We start from the raw sequence: 19576 nt of genomic DNA, 5'->3' as shown, positions 1-19576 counted from the left end.
TACCCTGGAAATAGAATATCAAAGTGTACAAGAGCTAAGGATTGAGATAATTGAAATTTCAGGTTTAAAGTAGATTAGATTATCAATCAGAAGATAATCTTGTAGTTGATAACACAAGTCCACCACGAAAATATGTTTGATTTGCTTAATTTATTTTCATTAGTAATATGAGTAGACAAGCAAATAACTTAGATTCCATCACCCTGAATCTTTGGAAGAAATCATACTTATTCCATATCTATATGACTTCTTCCAAAGATTCACAGTCCCTTCCCGTGATAGACACACACATTCAGTAGTAACAGCTTTAGGATAAAGGCGAACTATAAAAATGCACCATACATCTGAGGGGCTGGAGCTAGAATAAATAATTTAGAAAAATAGGAGTATTGGTCAGCTCTGGGTTGCTGTAGGTATTACCGCTCCATAGAGAATGGTTCAAGATCGAAACAGTTCTATTTCTCTCCAGCAGAGGAGTGATGCATAGATGTGTAGCTAAGCCACGGGCCAAGAACAGCAATTAAGAGCCCATCTGATGCAAACCATATATATCCCAGGTGAAGAGTGCTATGACCATTATTTCCTTGGTCTAGGTGTGGAGAGAATGTGGACCTGAGCATTGCTACTATTTCCATCGGTTCCTTCATTAGCACAAGCTAATATAAAATCTTTCATCATTTAAATTGTTTAAATGCCTTTTGGTCAATACTTATTAGTTCTCTTGAACCATGTGTGTGACTAGAGAGAAGTGAAATAAAAAGAGAAGAAATTACTAAATTTTAAAAATTTCAACACATTGTTTAAATCAGAGGGAAGAATATAAATTCATTAAAAGATTTTGCAATTAAAGTCAATTATGATAAATATGTGGAATGTTCAGGGAGAGGATAGTTATCCATAGCAAGGCATAATGTGGCCTTGAAAAAAATAGAGATTTCCATTTTGCTTAGGATGTGCCAACAGAGGTCAAATGAGGTCTGCCAGAGACTCTCCACTGCCGGAATAAAGATATATGGTTCTCTGAAGCCTTCCACTCCAAGGTCATGTGACTTTCTTTTATCTTGATATTTTGATTCTGCACATAGTCTCCCTCAGAGCCTGGTGGACCTGCTTGTTCCGCAGAGTGTAGATGACAGGGTTCAGGAGCGGGGTCAACACTGTGTTCACAAGGGCAGCTCCCCTGTTGGATTCCAACCTGTTTGTTTGCTTTGGTTTCACATATATAAAGACACAGCTGCCATACATCAGAGAGAGGACAATGAGGTGAGAGGAGCAGGTGGAGAAAGCCTTCCGTCGCTCCTTGGCTGATGGGAGACAGACGATTGTGACTACTATGCTGCTGTACGCAATGATGGTTATGATGAGGGATGCCAAAAGGATACAGGAAGTGAGGACAAAAACCAACATTTCAACAGATCTAGTGTCAGAACAGGAAAGATGGATTAGGGGGCCGAGGTCACAGAAGAAGTGAGGGATGACATGGGGACCACAGAAGGATAACTGGGAAACCTTCACCACCAGAACAGTGATGAGAGTCAAGCCCAAAGCAATGCAGGCAGCGACCAGGAGGAGGCAAGTCCTCAGGTTCATGATGGTCGGGTAATGCAGAGGCTTGCAAATGGCCACGTACCGATCCACAGACATCACTGCCATGAGGAGGAAACCTGCTGCTCCCAGAAATATGAAGACAAACGCTTGTATGAAACAAGCAGGAAAGGAAATTGTTTGCCGGCCTAAAAGAAAGATGACCAGCAACTTAGGAATAACAGAACTTGTGAAACAACACTCACCGATTGAGAAAATGCTGAGGAAAAAGTACATAGGTGTCTGGAGCCGGGAGTCCACACAGGTGATGGTGACTATGACAACATTGCCTGTGAGAGATGCCAGGTACGCCAGCAGGTGCACCATGAAGAGGACCTTTCCCACGTGCTGGACAACAGGAAACCCCTCCAAGGTGAATTCTTGGACACTTGTCCCATTCTTCATTTCCATAGGCATCTCTTTCCACAGCAGCATCACCTGCTGGTCTTAACCTACAATAAAGAGATGACAGCCAGCACAGAAGTTTAGGCAAGCACAAGATCAAGTTACTTTCTACCCGACAAGGGGGCTAAGCAGATAGGAAAGTGGTCCAGTAAGTTGATTCTTGAATTAGAAGGACCTGAGTTCAATCCTGAGTTCTAACTGCTGAAAAGTTAGTTAACCTTTGTAAACTTCACTTTCACTCTCTGTAAAATGAAGATGACAGGGTCTACCTGTTCATGTTCTTGTGAGAAATGAGTAAGATAAAGCATGTAACTCACTTGGCACATGATACCAATGTTTCCTATGTGTTCCTCAAAGTCTAATTGGAATATTATGATCATTAATATAGTCTTAAATATAGCTTGAGCAGCAAAGAGTGTTATTAAAGTTTTTATAATGATAAAACTTTCTATTTTGCTTTACAATATTATTCATTTGTAAATAAACATAACAGTAATATCAGTAACATTCTCTTTTAATATTCTTTTAAAAACATGGAAGAAATTCTATGGTGCAAATCATCACCAACATTATCATCATCTGTTGAAGACAGTACTAACATTTCGTACCATGCTGGTCACTGAAAATCGGTATTCCTACTCCTCCCCACAATAATCATGAGTGCTAGATTGCCTCTATACCTCCCTTTACTGAAGCAGAAGTTGAGGCATAGGAAGGTAGGGTCACAAGGCTGGGACTTTAGCTAGATCTGCCCAAACCCAAAGCCCATGCTGTTTCCAAATGCTGTGGCAAAGTATTTAAAAATGGGAACAAATTTATTGTTGATGATCTCTCAACCTTAAGTGAAAGTTTAGTTTGTTTATCTTATTTTTTTCTGTCCTTCAGTTAATATCATTGATGAATTACTGACCTACGGAATGACACAGGCCTTAGAGCTGATCGGCTTTAGCACAACCATTTTGTAGAAGAGGCTGGAGACCAGAGACCTTGGAGAGCTCAATAATAAGCTGTAAATCCAGGATTTACTTCACTTTCCTGAGGCTCCAGGCTGCCATGCATGAGAGATGGGGAATGACAGGAGTTCACAGATTAGCTCACTTACGAAGGATATTCTGCGAACATGGCACCCATGAAATCACTCTTACGTCAAAGCTCAGTGAACATTCTCCTGTTTTTGGTCCCCTCAATAAATCACTTCTCCAATGTATTTGGCTTGAGCATCTCAACACCAAGCTGCAGGTCTGCAGGGCGGGATGTATCTCTCTTACTAACCTGCCATGGGCCAAGTTCTCTGAAGTGCTGCTCATGCAACCAAACTGCTCACCCCTGCGTGGCACTGCCCACAGGGCATCCTGAAGGAGCCTCTGCTTCTGTTCCAGTAGACAGCAGTGGGCCCACCAAGCTACCCCAGTCCCTGATGCCAGGCACACGCACGAGTCCCCTCATGGGGAGCAGGACTTCCTCCTCTTACAGCTAGTATCTTCCAGGAAATAGAGCTTACTTTGTGCACAGGGGAAAGGAGAGGAAAAGGAAATATTTGTCACACCCTATTTTCCCAGAGTGGGGTGAATATGCACCCCATGTTCCCAGTGTCCCTGGGTGCAAAGTCATGTTTTAAAGCCCAGAAAGTTTCATACCGCAACAAGGCTACATGGCAGTTTGGCCACTGAATCCCCCAAAGCAGCAGATAGATAAAATAAAACAACCACATTTCACTGCCCCAAATTCTGGGCTACAGCTTGACTCCAGGACTACTCAGGGTTTTGATGAAAGGTCTGGCTCTGCATCCCACAGTGGGTAAATGCCCACCTCACATGCAACGTTGCTGCCCACCTACTCTACCTGCTCACAGGAGCAGGCAGCTTCTCCTGAGTGCAGCCCTCGATCTGCTGAGAAAAGGCTCCTTCTGCTGGAGTTCTCCACTGTCATGGGCGCATCTGCTCCAAGATACGCTCTATTGCACTATGCTCCTCCATCATACCCTCACCTTCCCATGTGGAGAAGCATGCTTGTTCCACTGAATCACTGTCGAGCAGCTCCCAACATGCAGGTCTCAGGCTTCTGTGGTAGTCTTCCCACAAGACTGTGTGTGGTTACCAAGCAGGATGTGCCCAGCCAGTGAGCAGAGAGGGCAGGCTCCCAAACCTCATTAAGAGCTGAGGGGATGGGCACAAAGTAAAGGCAGGGTTGGAACCCTGGGGGCAGTTAATTGGTCACTGTTGAGAACAAGAGTTACTGACACAACTCTTATATTTATCTTTCGATTGTCTGTGGTGGAAATTGGCTCCCACATGTCCAGGCTGTCCTCTGCCAAGATTTTTCAAAGAAATTATGCGACTTAATTTCCCAAGTGTTTCTAAAATCCCAATTTGAATGTTGCTACTGATTCGAGGGAAAAGCCAGACCAAAAGTTTCTACATGTGATGTGTGCACTGAGGCCAGAGCATAGAGGTTAAGACAACAGATTTTATTGTGAGAAAGAGCTGGATTACACCATGGCTGTTGTCAGCTTTTGGGCAAGACACTGGTTTTTGAGGAATGAGATGAGGAACTCCATCTTCCTCTCTCAAACATTCTTCATGCCTCCGCCAACATTATGATTCTTTTCATTGAATATTTTTGTCTGAAGAATATCTTTGTTTCCATTCCCAATCTCCCTGAAAAAGAGAAGCATGCATTTCCCCCTCTTCAGGGAAGGATAGGGAATAATTAGGTGGTTTCTGTGACGTCTCTAACCTGGCTCGTCCCTCTATTTTTAAAAAAACCTCGGAAGTAGCTCTCCAGATTCCTACTAGGATCTTCTTGCAGAAGAGGAAGGAAGAGAAGTGGGCACCAGGGTGGAGAAGCTGTTACCCTAGCAACCACTGGCTTGGAAGGCTGCTTGTCCTCCTGGGTGCGTCAGCTGGGCTGAGCGGCAGGAATGATCCATGTTTCTACGGCCTCTGGCTTCTCGTTGAAAGCCAAGGAAGGAGACGAAATTCCCAAAATATATTTTCGGGCAACCTTGGATATGTGGTAGCTGAATGGAGATCTGTTCTGCCTCAATATTTCCTCACCAGTAATGATCGCGCAAAGTCAAGGCAAATGTTATAAAATTTCCCGAATATTCATGTGGCTCCCACGGTCCTACAAATAGACAAAATCATTTCTGTAACATCTGTCCATCCACACACTCTGCTTTCAATCCATGCCAAACCTGGACTGAATGGTCATATTCTCAGTTGGAAGTTAGGGAAAACATGGGAGATGAATTACAGAAACTGGAGCAAAGTGAGACCATAAAGACTACTGCCCAGATAAAGGCCCATTTGCATAGGATTCTTTTAATTTTATTCAGTGCCAGCTTCATGGTGCAGAAATACCTGTGCCACCTGAGCAAGTCCCAATGCCAAGACTGGGAGGAGAGAGGACTGGCATGTATTTGGTGAAAGGCTTACAAAGGGGAAGCTCAGATGGGGTGAACTAACTATATCATGCATCTAGCCTAAGGGGTGCTGACCTGGCACCAAGAAATATTTCAAAGCTTCCTTTGTCTATATTTCTCTTTTCTGGATAGTGCCTTCACAGCTCTCCAATACCCAGTATTTCTTTGTGCTTTTCAATGACACCTTGAGATTTCGTTTGTGAAATTTTTCAGTATTCTTTGTGCTTTGAGGATTTATTAGCTTGTTAATGAAAGAGATAGCTCTTAAAGTTGTGTTTCTGATTATCTAACAACGGAGACAAAAAGCAAACATCAGCTTGTGACTTTCCCTCTGCAGCATATTGTTATGCTTACCACTCTGTCCCTGTGCCACTTTTCAAAAATTAGGCTACACTAATATTCAGAATTTATATAATAAGCATATTTTGGTTTAAAATGTACCTGATTAATATGATCTGTTCATAGAAAAGTTTCGATGTCTTGTATTATATGCCTTAGTAAGAAGACTAAGTAGGGCCTAATGAAAGGTCAATCCTATCACCCATGATATTGTGGGTGATATTGTGAGAGAGACTAGCGGATGCTAAGTTGAACAGGAAATGGGGATTGGGATGGGGAGAAGCAGTGTCAGCAGCCCGAACACCAGTCTGACGGTGGAGTTGCTGTAAAACTGATAATACGTTGAGAACCAAACTAACTCTTCATGAAATTTCCATAAAAAGAAGGCAACAATCCCAATGGGGACCCAGAACACATGAGTTCTGATCCAGAGGGCTCGTTAATATCATACCCAATACCATCCACCATGTGAGGGAAAGCATATTAGTGTAAGTATCTTCCAACCTGGGACCAGGAGGGAAAGATGAGGTATAAGATAATTTATGAGATCTGAATTTCTTATTTTGTTTTTTATTCAAGCAAGGGAAAAAGAAATAGTTTCTTTTTTAATGAACCTCCCACTATAGAATGATTAAGAGGAATACTGTGGATGGGATAGGAAGAGGTGGAAAAAGCCATCTGTAAATCTCAAAAGAAGCTATGTTGTAAGATTCTGCATCTTCACTTTTATTACTTTCCTGGTGGGATTTCCTGGGTTTGTCTCACCTTTGATGTGTGGAGGCTCAAGGTTTTGGGGAGAACACGTGTGGTTTTAAGTGGTGTCCTTAGTACCAAAATTCCTAAGCACCTTCATCTCAAGACCTTTCTAGCATGAAATGGTGAATGTGACGTTTTGCAAGGTCAAGATTTGACACAAAGTATTGAAGACCCCCCAATAAAATTTGCAACAACAAACTCCTTTGAAATGGGGGTGAAGTTCACATAAGTTCATGCCTCTCCTGATGACACCCTCACAGCTTATTATGTGATACAGTGTTTTACTGTTATGGGAAGGGATCCTTCTTAGATGAGAAGATGAAAGATGTGCAGTGGAGAGAGAAAACTAATTTATATAATCTCCTTTAGGAAATGCGATCCTTTTGGCTGGGCTTGAGACATCACCTCACCAATTAGCGTTATATAGAGGTGTGACATGAAGTCAGTTTCTGAGATTCCTAAGACTCAGTAAACCAGATTGATCTCTTTCCACACATATAAATGTGGGGATCTCAGGGTGATCAGACCTGTTTGTGCAGGTGTTAGGGAGATGTTTCCTAGAATTATAACACCATCAGATTCAGTCTTCTTCGCCAGATCTTGTCACTGCTTGGAGGCAAAACTCCTGAGAAGAATTCTCAGGAAACAGAGGAGACAAACTGAAATTCCTCAACCTCCTAAAGGGACTGGAATGCTCAATTTCGGCAGAGGTAGCTATCTGCCTCTTCTTCCTTATGTGGAGGTCAGGCCATCCACAAGGCAGGGAAGGAAAGGCACCAGTGCAGGCACCGTGGGGGAGCCCGTGCTCAGGCTGATGAGAGGCACACTGCCAGGGTAAGCAAGTGCTGTATCCTCAGAAGTCTGGCTTCTTCTGGCAGTGTGCCTCCCCTTTGTACATCAGGTCTGCTGATAGGGGAAGATACATCCAAGGAAAAACAGAGGAGCTGGGTGGGCTCCGTTCTGCTTTCTTCTCACATTCATCTTAGTTTGACTCTGTTTGGAAAAGAATGGAAATCCACTTAACCTCAGTCATTGAGGGGGTCTTATTTTACGAGTGGCATCTCATTCATAGAAACCCTGAAACCAGAGTCACAGTAGGCCTGGTCCTCATGGATAGTGAAGGAGGAGAAGGTTGTAGGTGTAAGACAGCTCTCAGAACTTCAGAATCTCGGCTTTTGGATCATCCATCCACTGCTCTCCCACTCTACAACACTACTCTCAACACTCTAGCCACCTTCTTCATGTCTCCAACTTTGCATCTTTCTGCCAAATATGTTCTCTATACTCTTAATTTCTATCCCTGTATCACTTTAGTGACATGGGGTCCATAGTGGCTGTGATGCTTTTGTGTGGTACATCTCAGTGTTTCATTTAAGAGAGAAACAACACAAATCTTCCACTCTTCCAAAAGATATGAAAAGAGTTAATAAAATAATTTCCAAAACATTTTATGAAGTAGGATATTGTCTTTTCCCCTCAGGTTTATTGAGATATAATTGACATACAACATTATGTAAGTTTAAGGTGAAAAAAGGGATGATATGATACACATGTATATGACAAAAAGTATTCCACAATAAGTGTAGTTAACACATCCTTCACCTCACATCGTTACCATTTTGTTGTCATGGTAGGAACATTAAAACTACTCTTATAGCAACTTTCAAGTATGCAATACAGTATATTATTAGCCATAGTTGCAATGCTGTCCCTTAGATACTCAGAACTTACTCATCTTATAACGGAAAGTTGATACCCTTTGACCAACATCTACCCATTTACCCCTCCCCTCAGCCCCTGGCAACCACCGATCCACTCTCTGTTTCTATGAGTTCAATGTTTTTAAATTCCACTAGTAAATGAGAACATATAGTAATTGTCTTTCTCTGCCTTATTTTACTTAGCAAAATCCTCTCAAGATCTACCTACATTGTTAAAATGGCCAGATTTCCAACTTTTTAAAAGTTGAATAGTAGTCCATTTGATATCTATCTACCTAACTACCTATCTACACAGGCATTTTATTTCTTTCCTTGTCTTTAATAGTCACCACACTATAATTTACATCTCCAGGACTTATTTATTTTATAATTGTCAGTTTGTACCTTTTGACTGCCTTCACACAATTCTCCAACTCCCCCACCACATGCAGCATCTCGTGACTACCAATCTGTTTGTTATATCCATACATTCTGTTTTTGCTTTTGTTTTTTCTTTTGGATTCCACATATAAGTGAGATCACACAGTATTTGTCTTTCTCTGTCTGACTTATTTCACTTAGCATAATGCCCTCAAGGTCCATCCGTGTTGTCACAAATAGCAGGATTCCTTTTATAAGGTTGAATAATATTCCACTGTGTATATATATATATACCATGTTTTCCTTACCCATCCATCACTTGATGGACACTTAGGTTGTTTCCATATCTGGGCTTTTGTAAATAATGCTTCAGTGAACACGAGGGTGCAGATATCTTTCTGAGATAGTGATTTCAATTCCATTGGACACATACCTAGAAGTGGGATTGCTGGATCATATGGTAGTTCGATTTTTAATGTTTGAGGAAACTCCATAGTGTGTTCCATAATGGCTGCACCAATATACATTCCCATCAGCTGTACCCAAAGGCTTCCTTTTCTCCACACCCTGGCCAACACTTATCTCTTGTTTGTTGCATAAGAAGCATCCTAAGAAGCATGAGGTATCTCATTGTGGTTTTGAGTTTCATCCCTGATGATTAGTGATGTTGAGCACTTTTTCATGGCCTTGTTGGCCATTTGTATGTCTTCTTTGGGAAACGACTGTTCAGAATCTTTGCCCTTTCTTTAATTGAGTTGTGGTTTTTTTGCTGTTCAGTTGTATGAGTTGCTTATGTATTTTGGGTATTAAACCCTTATTGGAGATATTGTTGGCAAATATTTTCTTCCATTCGGTAGGTTGCCTTTTCATTTTGTTGATTGTTTCCTTTGCTGTGCAGAAGCTTTTTAGTTTGATGAGTCCCACTTGTTTAATTTTGCTTCTGTTGCTTGTGCTTTGCTGTCATATCCAAAAAGCATCACCAAGACCAATATCAAGGAGCTTTTACCCTCTGTTTTCTTCTAGGAGTTTTACGGTTTCAGGTCTTGTGTTTAAGTCTTTAATCCATTTTGAGTTGATTTTGTAAATGGTGTAGGATAAGGGCCCACTTTCATTCTCTTGCTGTGGATATCAGTTTGCCCAACATCATTTACTGAAGAGACTTTTCTTTCCCCATTGTGTATGCTTGGCACCCTTGTCATAGAGTATTTGACTGTATATATGTGGGTTTATTTTTGGACTCTCTATTCTGTTCCATTGGTCTATGTGTCTATTTTTGTGCCAGTACCTACTGTTTTGATTACTACAGCTTTGTCATGTAGTTTGACATCAGGAGGTGTGATGCCTCCACCTTTGTTCTTCTTTCTCAAGATCGTTTAGGCTATTCATGGTTCCATACAAATTTGAGGATTGCTTTTCTATGTCTGTGAAAAATACTGTTGGAACGTTGATAGGGACTGCATTGGCTCTGTAGATCATTTTGGGCTGTATGGACATTTTCACAATATGAAATCTTCCAATCCAAGGATATGGAGTATCTTTCCATTTTTTTGTGTCTTTAATTTCTTTCATCATTATCTCATAGTTTTCAGAGTACATGTCTTTCACCTCCCTGGTTATGTTTATTTCTAGGTATTTTATTCTTTTTGATGCTACTGTAAATGGAATCGTTTTGATTTAATTTTCAGTTCGCTCATTGCTAGTGTATAGAAAAACATTTGATCTATGTATTTTAATTTTATAACCTACAAAGTTGCCAAACTCATTGGATAATTCTAATTACTTTGCATGTGAGTGTGTGTGCGGGTTTGTGTGTATGTGTGCATGTATTCCTTTTATGCAAGACTATGTCACTGAGACTAGAGATAGTTTTACTTCTTATTCATCTGTCTAGATGCCTTTGCTTTCTTTTTCTTGCCCAATTGCCTTTGCCAAAACCTCCAGTACAAGGTTGAATGGAAGTGATGAAAGCAGGCATCCTTTCTTGTTTCTGATTTAAGGGGTAAGCATCTAGCCTTTCATAATTAAGTTTAATGTTAGCTGTGGTATTTTCATAGGTGCCCTTTACCAAATTGAGAAAGTTCCTTTTATTCCTGTTGTTTTCTTAGTGTTTTTACCATGATAATGTGTTTGGAGTTTCTTAAATGCTTTGTTTCTGACATCAATTGAGACATCATTTTTTCTCCCGTATTCGATTAATATGGAATGTTACTTTACTGATTTTCAGTGAAGCTGTCCTTCCAAAGCCTATTTGGTCGTGGTGTATACCACTGTTGTTTTTAAACTTGCTCTGTTCAGTGTCAGTATTTTTTCTGAGACTATTTGTGACTGTATTCCTAAGAGATATTGACCTTTAGTTTTCTTATTATGTCTTTTTCTGGTTTGGTTTCAGGGTAAAACCAGCCTCATAAAATGGGTTGTGAAATGTTCCCTCACTTCTACTTTTTGGGAAAGTTTGTTAAGAATTGGCATTAATACTTCCTTGAATGTTTGGTAGTAGCCAGTGGTGAAGGCTTCTGGGTTGGGCTTTTCTTTGTCGGTAGTTTTTTGATTCTTGATTCAATCTTTTCACTTGTAATAGGTCTATTCAGATTGTCTATTGCTTCTTAAGTCAGTTTTGGCGGCTTGGGTTTTTCCAGGAATTTGTTCATTTCTCTAAGTTATGTAATTCGTTGGCATGCAGTTGTTCATGGAATTTCCTTATAATCATTCTTATTTTTGTCAGAACAGTGCTGATGTCCCTCTTTCCTTCCTGATTTTAGACACCTGCGTCTCGTCTCTCCCCCAACCCCTCAATGATCAATCTCGCTCTCATTATTTTAGCTGAAGTTTCTCAGTTGTGTTCATCTTTTCAAAGACCAACTTTTGGTTTAATTGATTTTCCCTATCAATTTTCATCCTCTGTTTCATTCTTGTCCACTTTGCTCTTATTTCCTTCCTTCTGTTGTTTTAAGTTAGCTTTCTCTTCTTTTGATAGTGCCTTAAGGTGAAGTTTAGTTTATTTATTTGAGATTTTTCTTCGTTTTTAATATTAGTGTTTACAGCTCTAAAATTCCCTCTATGTAGTGCTTTGGCTGCATCTCATAAGTTTTGGTATGATGTATCATTTTCATCTCAAGGCATTTTCTGATTTCCCTTGTGATTTCTTCTTTGACCTATTGGTTATTTAGGAATGTATTGTTTAAGTTCCACATATTTTTGAATTCCCCAGCACCATCACTGGATTGGATTTATGGCTGCCATTTTACTCCTTATTTTCTATAAGTCTTATGTCTTTTTTTTTTTTCCTGTTTCTCCTACACTGTTTTCTTTTCCGTTAAGTGAATGTTTTCTAATATAACATTTTAATTCTGTTAATGATTTTTTGCTATATTATGAGTTATTTTCCTAGTGATTGCTGTAGGGTTTATAATATAAGTTTCACCTATTAGAATCTACTTCAGATTTATGCAAATTTAATTCTAGGGTGATATAGAAAATTACTCCCACATAGGCCTATTCCCTTTCCCTCTTTTGTCTTATTTCTGTTATATATATTATGCCTTTGCAATATATGTATTATAAACCTGACAATATATTGTTATAATCATTACTTTCATTTTTTCTTTTTTGTGTGTGTCGAAGACTAGCCCTGAGCTAACATCTGTGCCCATCTTTGTCGGATTCATGTGTGGGACTCCTGCCACAGCATGGCTTGATATGGCATATGTAGGTCTGCGCCCTGGATCCCTAGCAGTGAACTCCCGGCCACCAAAGCAGAACATGTGAACTTAACCACTAGCCACTGGCTGGCCCCAGTTTTATATCTTTTAAAGAAGTTGAGAGAAGAAAGAAGAGTATGTATATATTTATAGAATTTGTTATGTTAACCTTCTTATTTATTATTTCTGGCTTTCTTCACTTCCTTTGTAGATTTGAATTGCATCTGGTGTCGTTTCTTTGCTCCAATATAGGTTTTCTCCTGCCAACATCCTTTGTGCTGTTAGTGTAAAATACATTGCATTTGTATATAAGTCCATCAAATACAATTATATATATATATATATATATATATATATATATATATGCAATTGCCATTTAAATCAGTTAAGAGAAGAAAAGAAGAAAACATACAATTGTCATGAAGTGTACTGTCTTTTATAATTACCTGTATTATTACACTTACTGGTCCTCTTTGTTTTTCTGAGTGGGTTCAGATTATTCTCTGATGTTACTTGCTTCATGCTGAAGAGTTTCTTTAGTGTTTCTTTTAAGGTTGGCCTGCTGGCAAAGAATTCTCTCAATTATAGTCATCTGGGAATGTCATTATTTCATCTTCATCTTTGAAAGGTAGTTTTTCTGGATATAGGTTCTTTTAATTATTGTGGTAGAAATACATAAAATAAATGTATCTTTTTTCTTTATTTCATTCAGTTTTCTAGTAATTGTATTTTAGAAAAGTGTTTTTTATTGTGGTAAATGTGTATAACATAAAATTCACTCCCATTTAAGTGATTTTTAGGCGTACAGTTCAGCAGCATTAAGTACATCATAATGTTTTGCTACTGTCACACTTTCCATCTCCAGAACTTTCTCATCTTCCCAAACTGAAACTCTGTGCCCATGAAACATTAATTCTCCATTCCCTGCTATCTGCAGCCACCAATTTATTTTTTGTCATCATGAATTTGACTACTCTAGGTAGCTTGTATATGTGAATCATACAATATTTGTCCTTTTCTGTCTGGTTTATTTCACTTGGCATAAAGTTGTACATGTTTCATCCGTATTATATGATTTCTAATTTGATTTCTTTTTAAGGCTGAATAATATTCCATTGTATGTAGCACATTTTGTTTATCCATTTATCCACTGATGAAGCCTTGGGTTATTTCCAACTTTTGCCTATAGTGAATAATGCTGCCATGAACATTGGTGTAAAATAAATGTTGCTGTAAAGTATATGTTTAAGTCACTGCTTTTATTTTTATTTTTTGGTGTGTACCCATAAGTAGAATGGCTGGATCATATGACAATTGGATGTTTAATTTTTTGAGAAATTGCCGTACTATTTTCCACAGTGGCTGTAACATTTTACATTTCCACCAGCAATGCACAAGTGTTCTGAATTCTCCAGATCCTAACCAACATTGTTATTTTATGTGGTTTTGATAATAGCCATTTTAAGGGGTATGAGGGGTATCTAACTGCGGATTTGACTTGCATTTCCCTAGTGCTTACTAATGTTAAGCCTCTTTTCACCTACTTATTGGTGATCTGATAATCCTACTGGGAGAAATTTCTATTTAAGCCCTTTCCACACTTTTGAATAGTGTGGTTAATTTTTTTCGTGTTAAATTGTAGCTGTTCTTCATGTCATCTGGATATTAATCCCTTATCATACCATACCACCCTGAACGCGCCCGATCTCGTCTGATCTCGGAAGCTAAGCAGGGTCGGGCCTGGTTAGTACTTGGATGGGAGACCGCCTGGGAATACCGGGTGCTGTAGGCTTTTGCCTCCCTCGCCTTTTGCCGCCTCCGGCCTCCGTCCTCCGCGGACGCCCCCCACCCCTCCAGCCAGCCCTCCCCCACCCCCCCGCCCCCCTCCGCACCGCGGGCCCGCCGGCGCCGCCCATGGGCAGGGCCCAACCCCTCCCCGCCACAGCCCAACCCTTCCAGCTCGCGGCCCCACCCGAACCCAGGGCCAATCGGGGCCAGCCCGGCGGGACCGGGACCGGGATCGGGACCGGGACCCCGACGCCGCACACGCCGCCCGCCGGCTCCCTCTGGCCTCGGCCTCTTCCCACCCGCTCGGCTCCCGCTCCGGTGACACCCCAGCCCTTCCCTCGGCGCCCCGCCCCCGCCGCCCCAGCCGCCGGGTAGAGTCGTCCTGTCAGGTGGAACGGATTCCACGGCGGTGCCGGGAGGCCCAAACGGGTCCCAAAGCGACCAGCCCCGCCCACCGAGGAAAGACACCTGGTCAGGCTTTTCCAGACACCGCCCGCTTCTCCAAGGACAGGGCGGACTGGGTTAGAGAGGAGCGTCTCGGGCACCTCACCCAAGACGGGATGGCTTCTGCCTTTGCTGGCGTCTGTGCCGCTGCAGGTCATCTTCTAAAACCTGGTACCCGCTCGCTTGTCCTTGAGAGGCTCATTCACAATCAACACTCCTTTCCCGACCTAAGTTTGTCCCTGTCAGTTTGTCTCGCTTTTCCTTCCAGAAGCCCCCTTCCCGGGGTGGGGGGGAGGGGGGGAGGTGGTGGGGGGGTAGGGGGGTGGGTGGGTCTGAGTTTCAAGCTCCACCTGACTAGGATCCCATTCTGCTTTCGCCTTCGGGCGGTCCTGCCTCGCTTGGAAACGCTGCTACGTTGCTCCTGGTGGATGAGCTTGCGTTCGTTTTGAGTTTGAGAACGCTGGATGCAAAGATGAGGAGTCTTGATGGCTGAGGCTTTTGGTGTCCCCTCACTCGGGGGCCTCCCTCTCTTCCCGCCTCCCCCCGCCTCCCCACCCACCCCCTCACACCCGACCCCTACCACCCCAGGGCCCCGGCCGGGCCCCGCCCCTCCAGGCCGCATCTGTCAGAGGGAGTTGAAAAGCCTCCTGACAGGACACGTCCTCCCTCAGCAGCCAGCCCTTCCTGGCTCCCTGGCTTCAGCTTTCCGTTCGCGTGGCTCGGGCAGCCTTTCGCATCTTCTTTGCACCTGCCTGTGTTTGCAACAGAGGACCGTGGCCAAGGGATCCAGGAAACCGGGAGGAGAGCTGGCTTCCGGGGAGGCGAATGGGAAGGACAGGGAGGCAGAGAGGGAGCCTTGCCTCAGAGAACGGACTTTGAACCCCCGAAGGGAAAAGTCCTCCAGATAAACCACGTCTTCCCCACCGAATCCAAGAGCCATACTCGCTCGCTGTGGATAAATGGGGACATCCCGGTCAAAGCAGGACGAGAGAGGACCCAAAGCTCCCTCCTCTCCCCGTTCAGCCATCGTCGTCCTGGGAGGGAGTCTCTTCGCGGTTCGCTTCTCCTGCCGGCCCCGTTTCCCCTCCTGCCAACCCAGCGCCTCTATCGCCTGCTCCTCGCTTCCTCGGGCTGCGGGCTGCGGGCTGCGGGCTGCGGGCTGCCGGATGGGGGGGAGGGGCGGTGCGCGTCGCTCCCTGCCAGCTCGTGCCCGGGGTGGTTCTGACGGGTCCCCGGATCTGATCTCCGAGGAGCACCTTCTGCGGGGAGAAGCGGGACTGCGTCCCTGTCAGTTTCCCGGAGCGCGGGACCGGAGCCTTGCCCCGAAACGCAGGCTCGGGAGACCGAAGTCCTGAGCTGAAACCCAAGGGCCGCCGTCTCCCGCGAGTGACGTGCCCTCCCTGAGCTGCGCTTTCCTCATCTGGTGCGAGGGGGTCCTGGAGTTCGTGCCTCCTTGCGGGGGCGAGTGCTGGTGAGAACGCAAGCGGGAAACACGGAGCGGACCGCTCAGCACGGAGCGCGGCCTCGGTGGGGGCCCGGGCCTCGGCCGCCGTCCTTCCCCACGAGCCTACTTCTTGCCGCCGAGGCTCATCCAGCACCCAGGGATCGATCGCCTGGCTGCTTCCGGCCAGACACTCTCCTAGGTGCTGGCCACCCAGCAGCCGAGAACGCGGGTGCCAATCTCGGCCCCCGGGGCGTTCGCCTCCTCGCCTCTGGGGCCGCAAGACCAGCGGTGTGCCTACGCATGCCGGCGAGAGGTGGCAGAACCTGACGAGGACACGTGCCGTGGAAAATGGAGAGCTTGGCGCCCCGGAGGGCCTCGTCGGACGTCTGTGGATGGCCGTCGCTCTCTTTGCCGAAGCCCGCCCCCTGCCCGTCTTCTCTCCGTCCCAGGGTCCCCTTTCCAGTGGGACGCAAGAAGGCCCACAGGGCCCAAACGCTGGAGACGGGCAGCGCACACAGCGCGCCCTGGGTCCCGGGGGGTGCGGCGGGAAAGCCTTGCGGCACAGAACCCTGAAGCCCAGAGGTCTCGAGACAGGGAGAGCCGGGACGTCGGCAGGCACCGACGGGCCTTCGGACGCGACTCTTCCTCCCCGTCGTCACACCGTGCTGCTCCTCCCTCCGTCCTGGGCGCGAGCGCGCTCTTGGGAAAACGGAGGCGCCTTCGTCGGTGACCTAGCGGGCGGGAGATCCCGGGCAACGTCCCCAGCGGCACTTGAGCAGAACGGGGACGCTGCGGTCGGTCGTCGGGGAGGGGCTTCTACATGTCTGGTAGATGGAGCTGCTTTCTCGTGCCAAGTTCTCTGGGCCCTGACTTTTCTGCCTGCTCCTTCTATCACCTCAGTAAGGTCGGGGGTGCCCGGCAGAAAGAGGAAAAGAGCCAGAGTGAAGAAGCGGAGAGAAAGGAACACGCAAACCCGGACGCGCACACACACAGGCACACAGACACACAGGCGCGCGCGCGCGCGCGCACACACACACACACACACACGCCTACACACCCACTCGCACAACACGCACACGCACACGCACACGCACACGCACACGCAAGCGCAGACAGAGCGCGCCAGCGAGCTCCGGTGCCTGTCTGTGGTTCCTGGGCGATGGCGGGGCAGCGATGCCGGGAGCCCGGGACTCCTGAGAGCCTGTCTGCGCGGCCTAGGGCCCCAGGGGTGATCGCCAGCCCCGGGGCCCCTGCCTCCTGGCCCGGGCCCAGCTCCAGCACCACCGCCCTCCTGGGGGGAAGCGAGCTCTTGGGCAGAGCCTCTCTGGGTCAGGGTGGGTGTCTGTCTAGGTCCGTGTCTTGGATCCTCTCCGTGTCGCCGTTTCTCTGTTTCTCCGTGTCTCTGTCTCTGTCTCTGTCTCTGGGTCTCTGGGCTGGCGCCAGCAGGAGCTGTCCAGGGTCCCCGCGAGGGGCGGGTTGGGGGCGGGGTGCCGGTCTCCTGGGCGGCGCTGGCGGGGGGAAGGGTGGCCGCCCCGCCTCCCCGCGCCCTCAGGGGCAGCGCGGCGGGCTTCCGCTGACGCCCTCTGGTCGCGCCGGTGGCTCCGCCTGGGTTTGGGCAAGTCGGGGCCCGGCCGGCGCCGCAGAGGTCAGGGCTCCCGCTGGGAGGCCCCTCGGGCCGGAGGGGACTCAGAGGAGCACGGGCCCGGCGGCCCGACGCCCCGACGCCTCGGGCCAAGTGCCCCGCGCCCCCCACCTCCCAGCAGCCGCATCTCCTGCGACCCATCGCCGGATCCGAGCGGCCAGGGCGGCCTGGAGTGTTCCCGGGCCGCGAGGGGAGAGCGCCCAGCCAGGCGCCCCGCCCCCACCCCCGCCCCCACCACCCCTCGTTTCCCACCGCCGCCCGCCCCGCCCCGCCTCCTCGCACCCCGGGCTGCTCCAGGCCTCCGCGCCCTGGGAGGGCAGCAGGGCGGGGCAGCGCAGGGTTTGGCTGGCCCGCTGGCCGCGCCCGAGGCGGCCGCGGCGGGAGGCAGCAGCGGGAGGCAGGCGGCAGGCCGAGCGCGGGCGCAGGGGGCGCCGGCGGCGGCGGGTGCGCGTCACAGAGGCCTGGGCGCGCGCGCGAGCCGCGGGCCGGGCGACGCGGCGCGGCTTCTTAGGGGCGCCGGCGGCAGGCGCCAGCGTCTACGGCCATACCACCCTGAACGCGCCCGATCTCGTCTGATCTCGGAAGCTAAGCAGGGTCGGGCCTGGTTAGTACTTGGATGGGAGACCGCCTGGGAATACCGGGTGCTGTAGGCTTTTGCCTCCCTCGCCTTTTGCCGCCTCCGGCCTCCGTCCTCCGCGGACGCCCCCCACCCCTCCAGCCAGCCCTCCCCCACCCCCCCGCCCCCCTCCGCACCGCGGGCCCGCCGGCGCCGCCCATGGGCAGGGCCCAACCCCTCCCCGCCACAGCCCAACCCTTCCAGCTCGCGGCCCCACCCGAACCCAGGGCCAATCGGGGCCAGCCCGGCGGGACCGGGACCGGGATCGGGACCGGGACCCCGACGCCGCACACGCCGCCCGCCGGCTCCCTCTGGCCTCGGCCTCTTCCCACCCGCTCGGCTCCCGCTCCGGTGACACCCCAGCCCTTCCCTCGGCGCCCCGCCCCCGCCGCCCCAGCCGCCGGGTAGAGTCGTCCTGTCAGGTGGAACGGATTCCACGGCGGTGCCGGGAGGCCCAAACGGGTCCCAAAGCGACCAGCCCCGCCCACCGAGGAAAGACACCTGGTCAGGCTTTTCCAGACACCGCCCGCTTCTCCAAGGACAGGGCGGACTGGGTTAGAGAGGAGCGTCTCGGGCACCTCACCCAAGACGGGATGGCTTCTGCCTTTGCTGGCGTCTGTGCCGCTGCAGGTCATCTTCTAAAACCTGGTACCCGCTCGCTTGTCCTTGAGAGGCTCATTCACAATCAACACTCCTTTCCCGACCTAAGTTTGTCCCTGTCAGTTTGTCTCGCTTTTCCTTCCAGAAGCCCCCTTCCCGGGGTGGGGGGAGGGGGGGAGGTGGTGGGGGGGTAGGGGGGTGGGTGGGTCTGAGTTTCAAGCTCCACCTGACTAGGATCCCATTCTGCTTTCGCCTTCGGGCGGTCCTGCCTCGCTTGGAAACGCTGCTACGTTGCTCCTGGTGGATGAGCTTGCGTTCGTTTTGAGTTTGAGAACGCTGGATGCAAAGATGAGGAGTCTTGATGGCTGAGGCTTTTGGTGTCCCCTCACTCGGGGGCCTCCCTCTCTTCCCGCCTCCCCCCGCCTCCCCACCCACCCCCTCACACCCGACCCCTACCACCCCAGGGCCCCGGCCGGGCCCCGCCCCTCCAGGCCGCATCTGTCAGAGGGAGTTGAAAAGCCTCCTGACAGGACACGTCCTCCCTCAGCAGCCAGCCCTTCCTGGCTCCCTGGCTTCAGCTTTCCGTTCGCGTGGCTCGGGCAGCCTTTCGCATCTTCTTTGCACCTGCCTGTGTTTGCAACAGAGGACCGTGGCCAAGGGATCCAGGAAACCGGGAGGAGAGCTGGCTTCCGGGGAGGCGAATGGGAAGGACAGGGAGGCAGAGAGGGAGCCTTGCCTCAGAGAACGGACTTTGA

The 19576-nt window shown here is 47.8% G+C and overlaps 1 protein-coding gene, 2 long non-coding RNA genes, 1 other non-coding gene and 1 pseudogene across 4 annotated transcripts; 2 read left to right on the top strand and 3 right to left on the bottom strand.

Moving 5' to 3' along the window:
- Positions 1-1056: 1056 nt before the first annotated feature.
- On the bottom strand, positions 1057-2019 carry LOC103555294 (olfactory receptor 6C74-like). The gene has a single exon (XM_008526744.2). The coding sequence runs from the start codon at positions 2017-2019 to the stop codon at positions 1057-1059; it is 963 nt and encodes a 320-aa protein (XP_008524966.2).
- An 11944-nt stretch (positions 2020-13963) lies between these two features.
- LOC139078576 (5S ribosomal RNA) lies at positions 13964-14079 on the top strand (annotated as a pseudogene).
- A 474-nt stretch (positions 14080-14553) lies between these two features.
- On the bottom strand, positions 14554-14999 carry LOC139082604 (uncharacterized). Its single transcript, XR_011538802.1, has 2 exons — positions 14870-14999; positions 14554-14746 (listed from the first exon to the last, which is right to left on the bottom strand). It is a non-coding gene; the product is annotated as an uncharacterized lncRNA (long non-coding RNA).
- A 3140-nt stretch (positions 15000-18139) lies between these two features.
- On the top strand, positions 18140-18258 carry LOC139078569 (5S ribosomal RNA). The gene has a single exon (XR_011531582.1). It is a non-coding gene; the product is annotated as a 5S ribosomal RNA (ribosomal RNA).
- Positions 18259-18732: 474 nt separating this feature from the next.
- On the bottom strand, positions 18733-19177 carry LOC139082602 (uncharacterized). Its single transcript, XR_011538801.1, has 2 exons — positions 19048-19177; positions 18733-18925 (listed from the first exon to the last, which is right to left on the bottom strand). It is a non-coding gene; the product is annotated as an uncharacterized lncRNA (long non-coding RNA).
- Between the last annotated feature and the right edge of the window lie 399 nt (positions 19178-19576).

This window comes from Equus przewalskii, chromosome 1 (assembly GCF_037783145.1).
Source record: "Equus przewalskii isolate Varuska chromosome 1, EquPr2, whole genome shotgun sequence".
NCBI classification, from domain to species: Eukaryota; Metazoa; Chordata; class Mammalia; order Perissodactyla; family Equidae; genus Equus; species Equus przewalskii.
The sequence above is the reverse complement of the archived record's forward strand: the minus strand, read 5'-3'. Positions and strand labels throughout refer to the sequence as shown.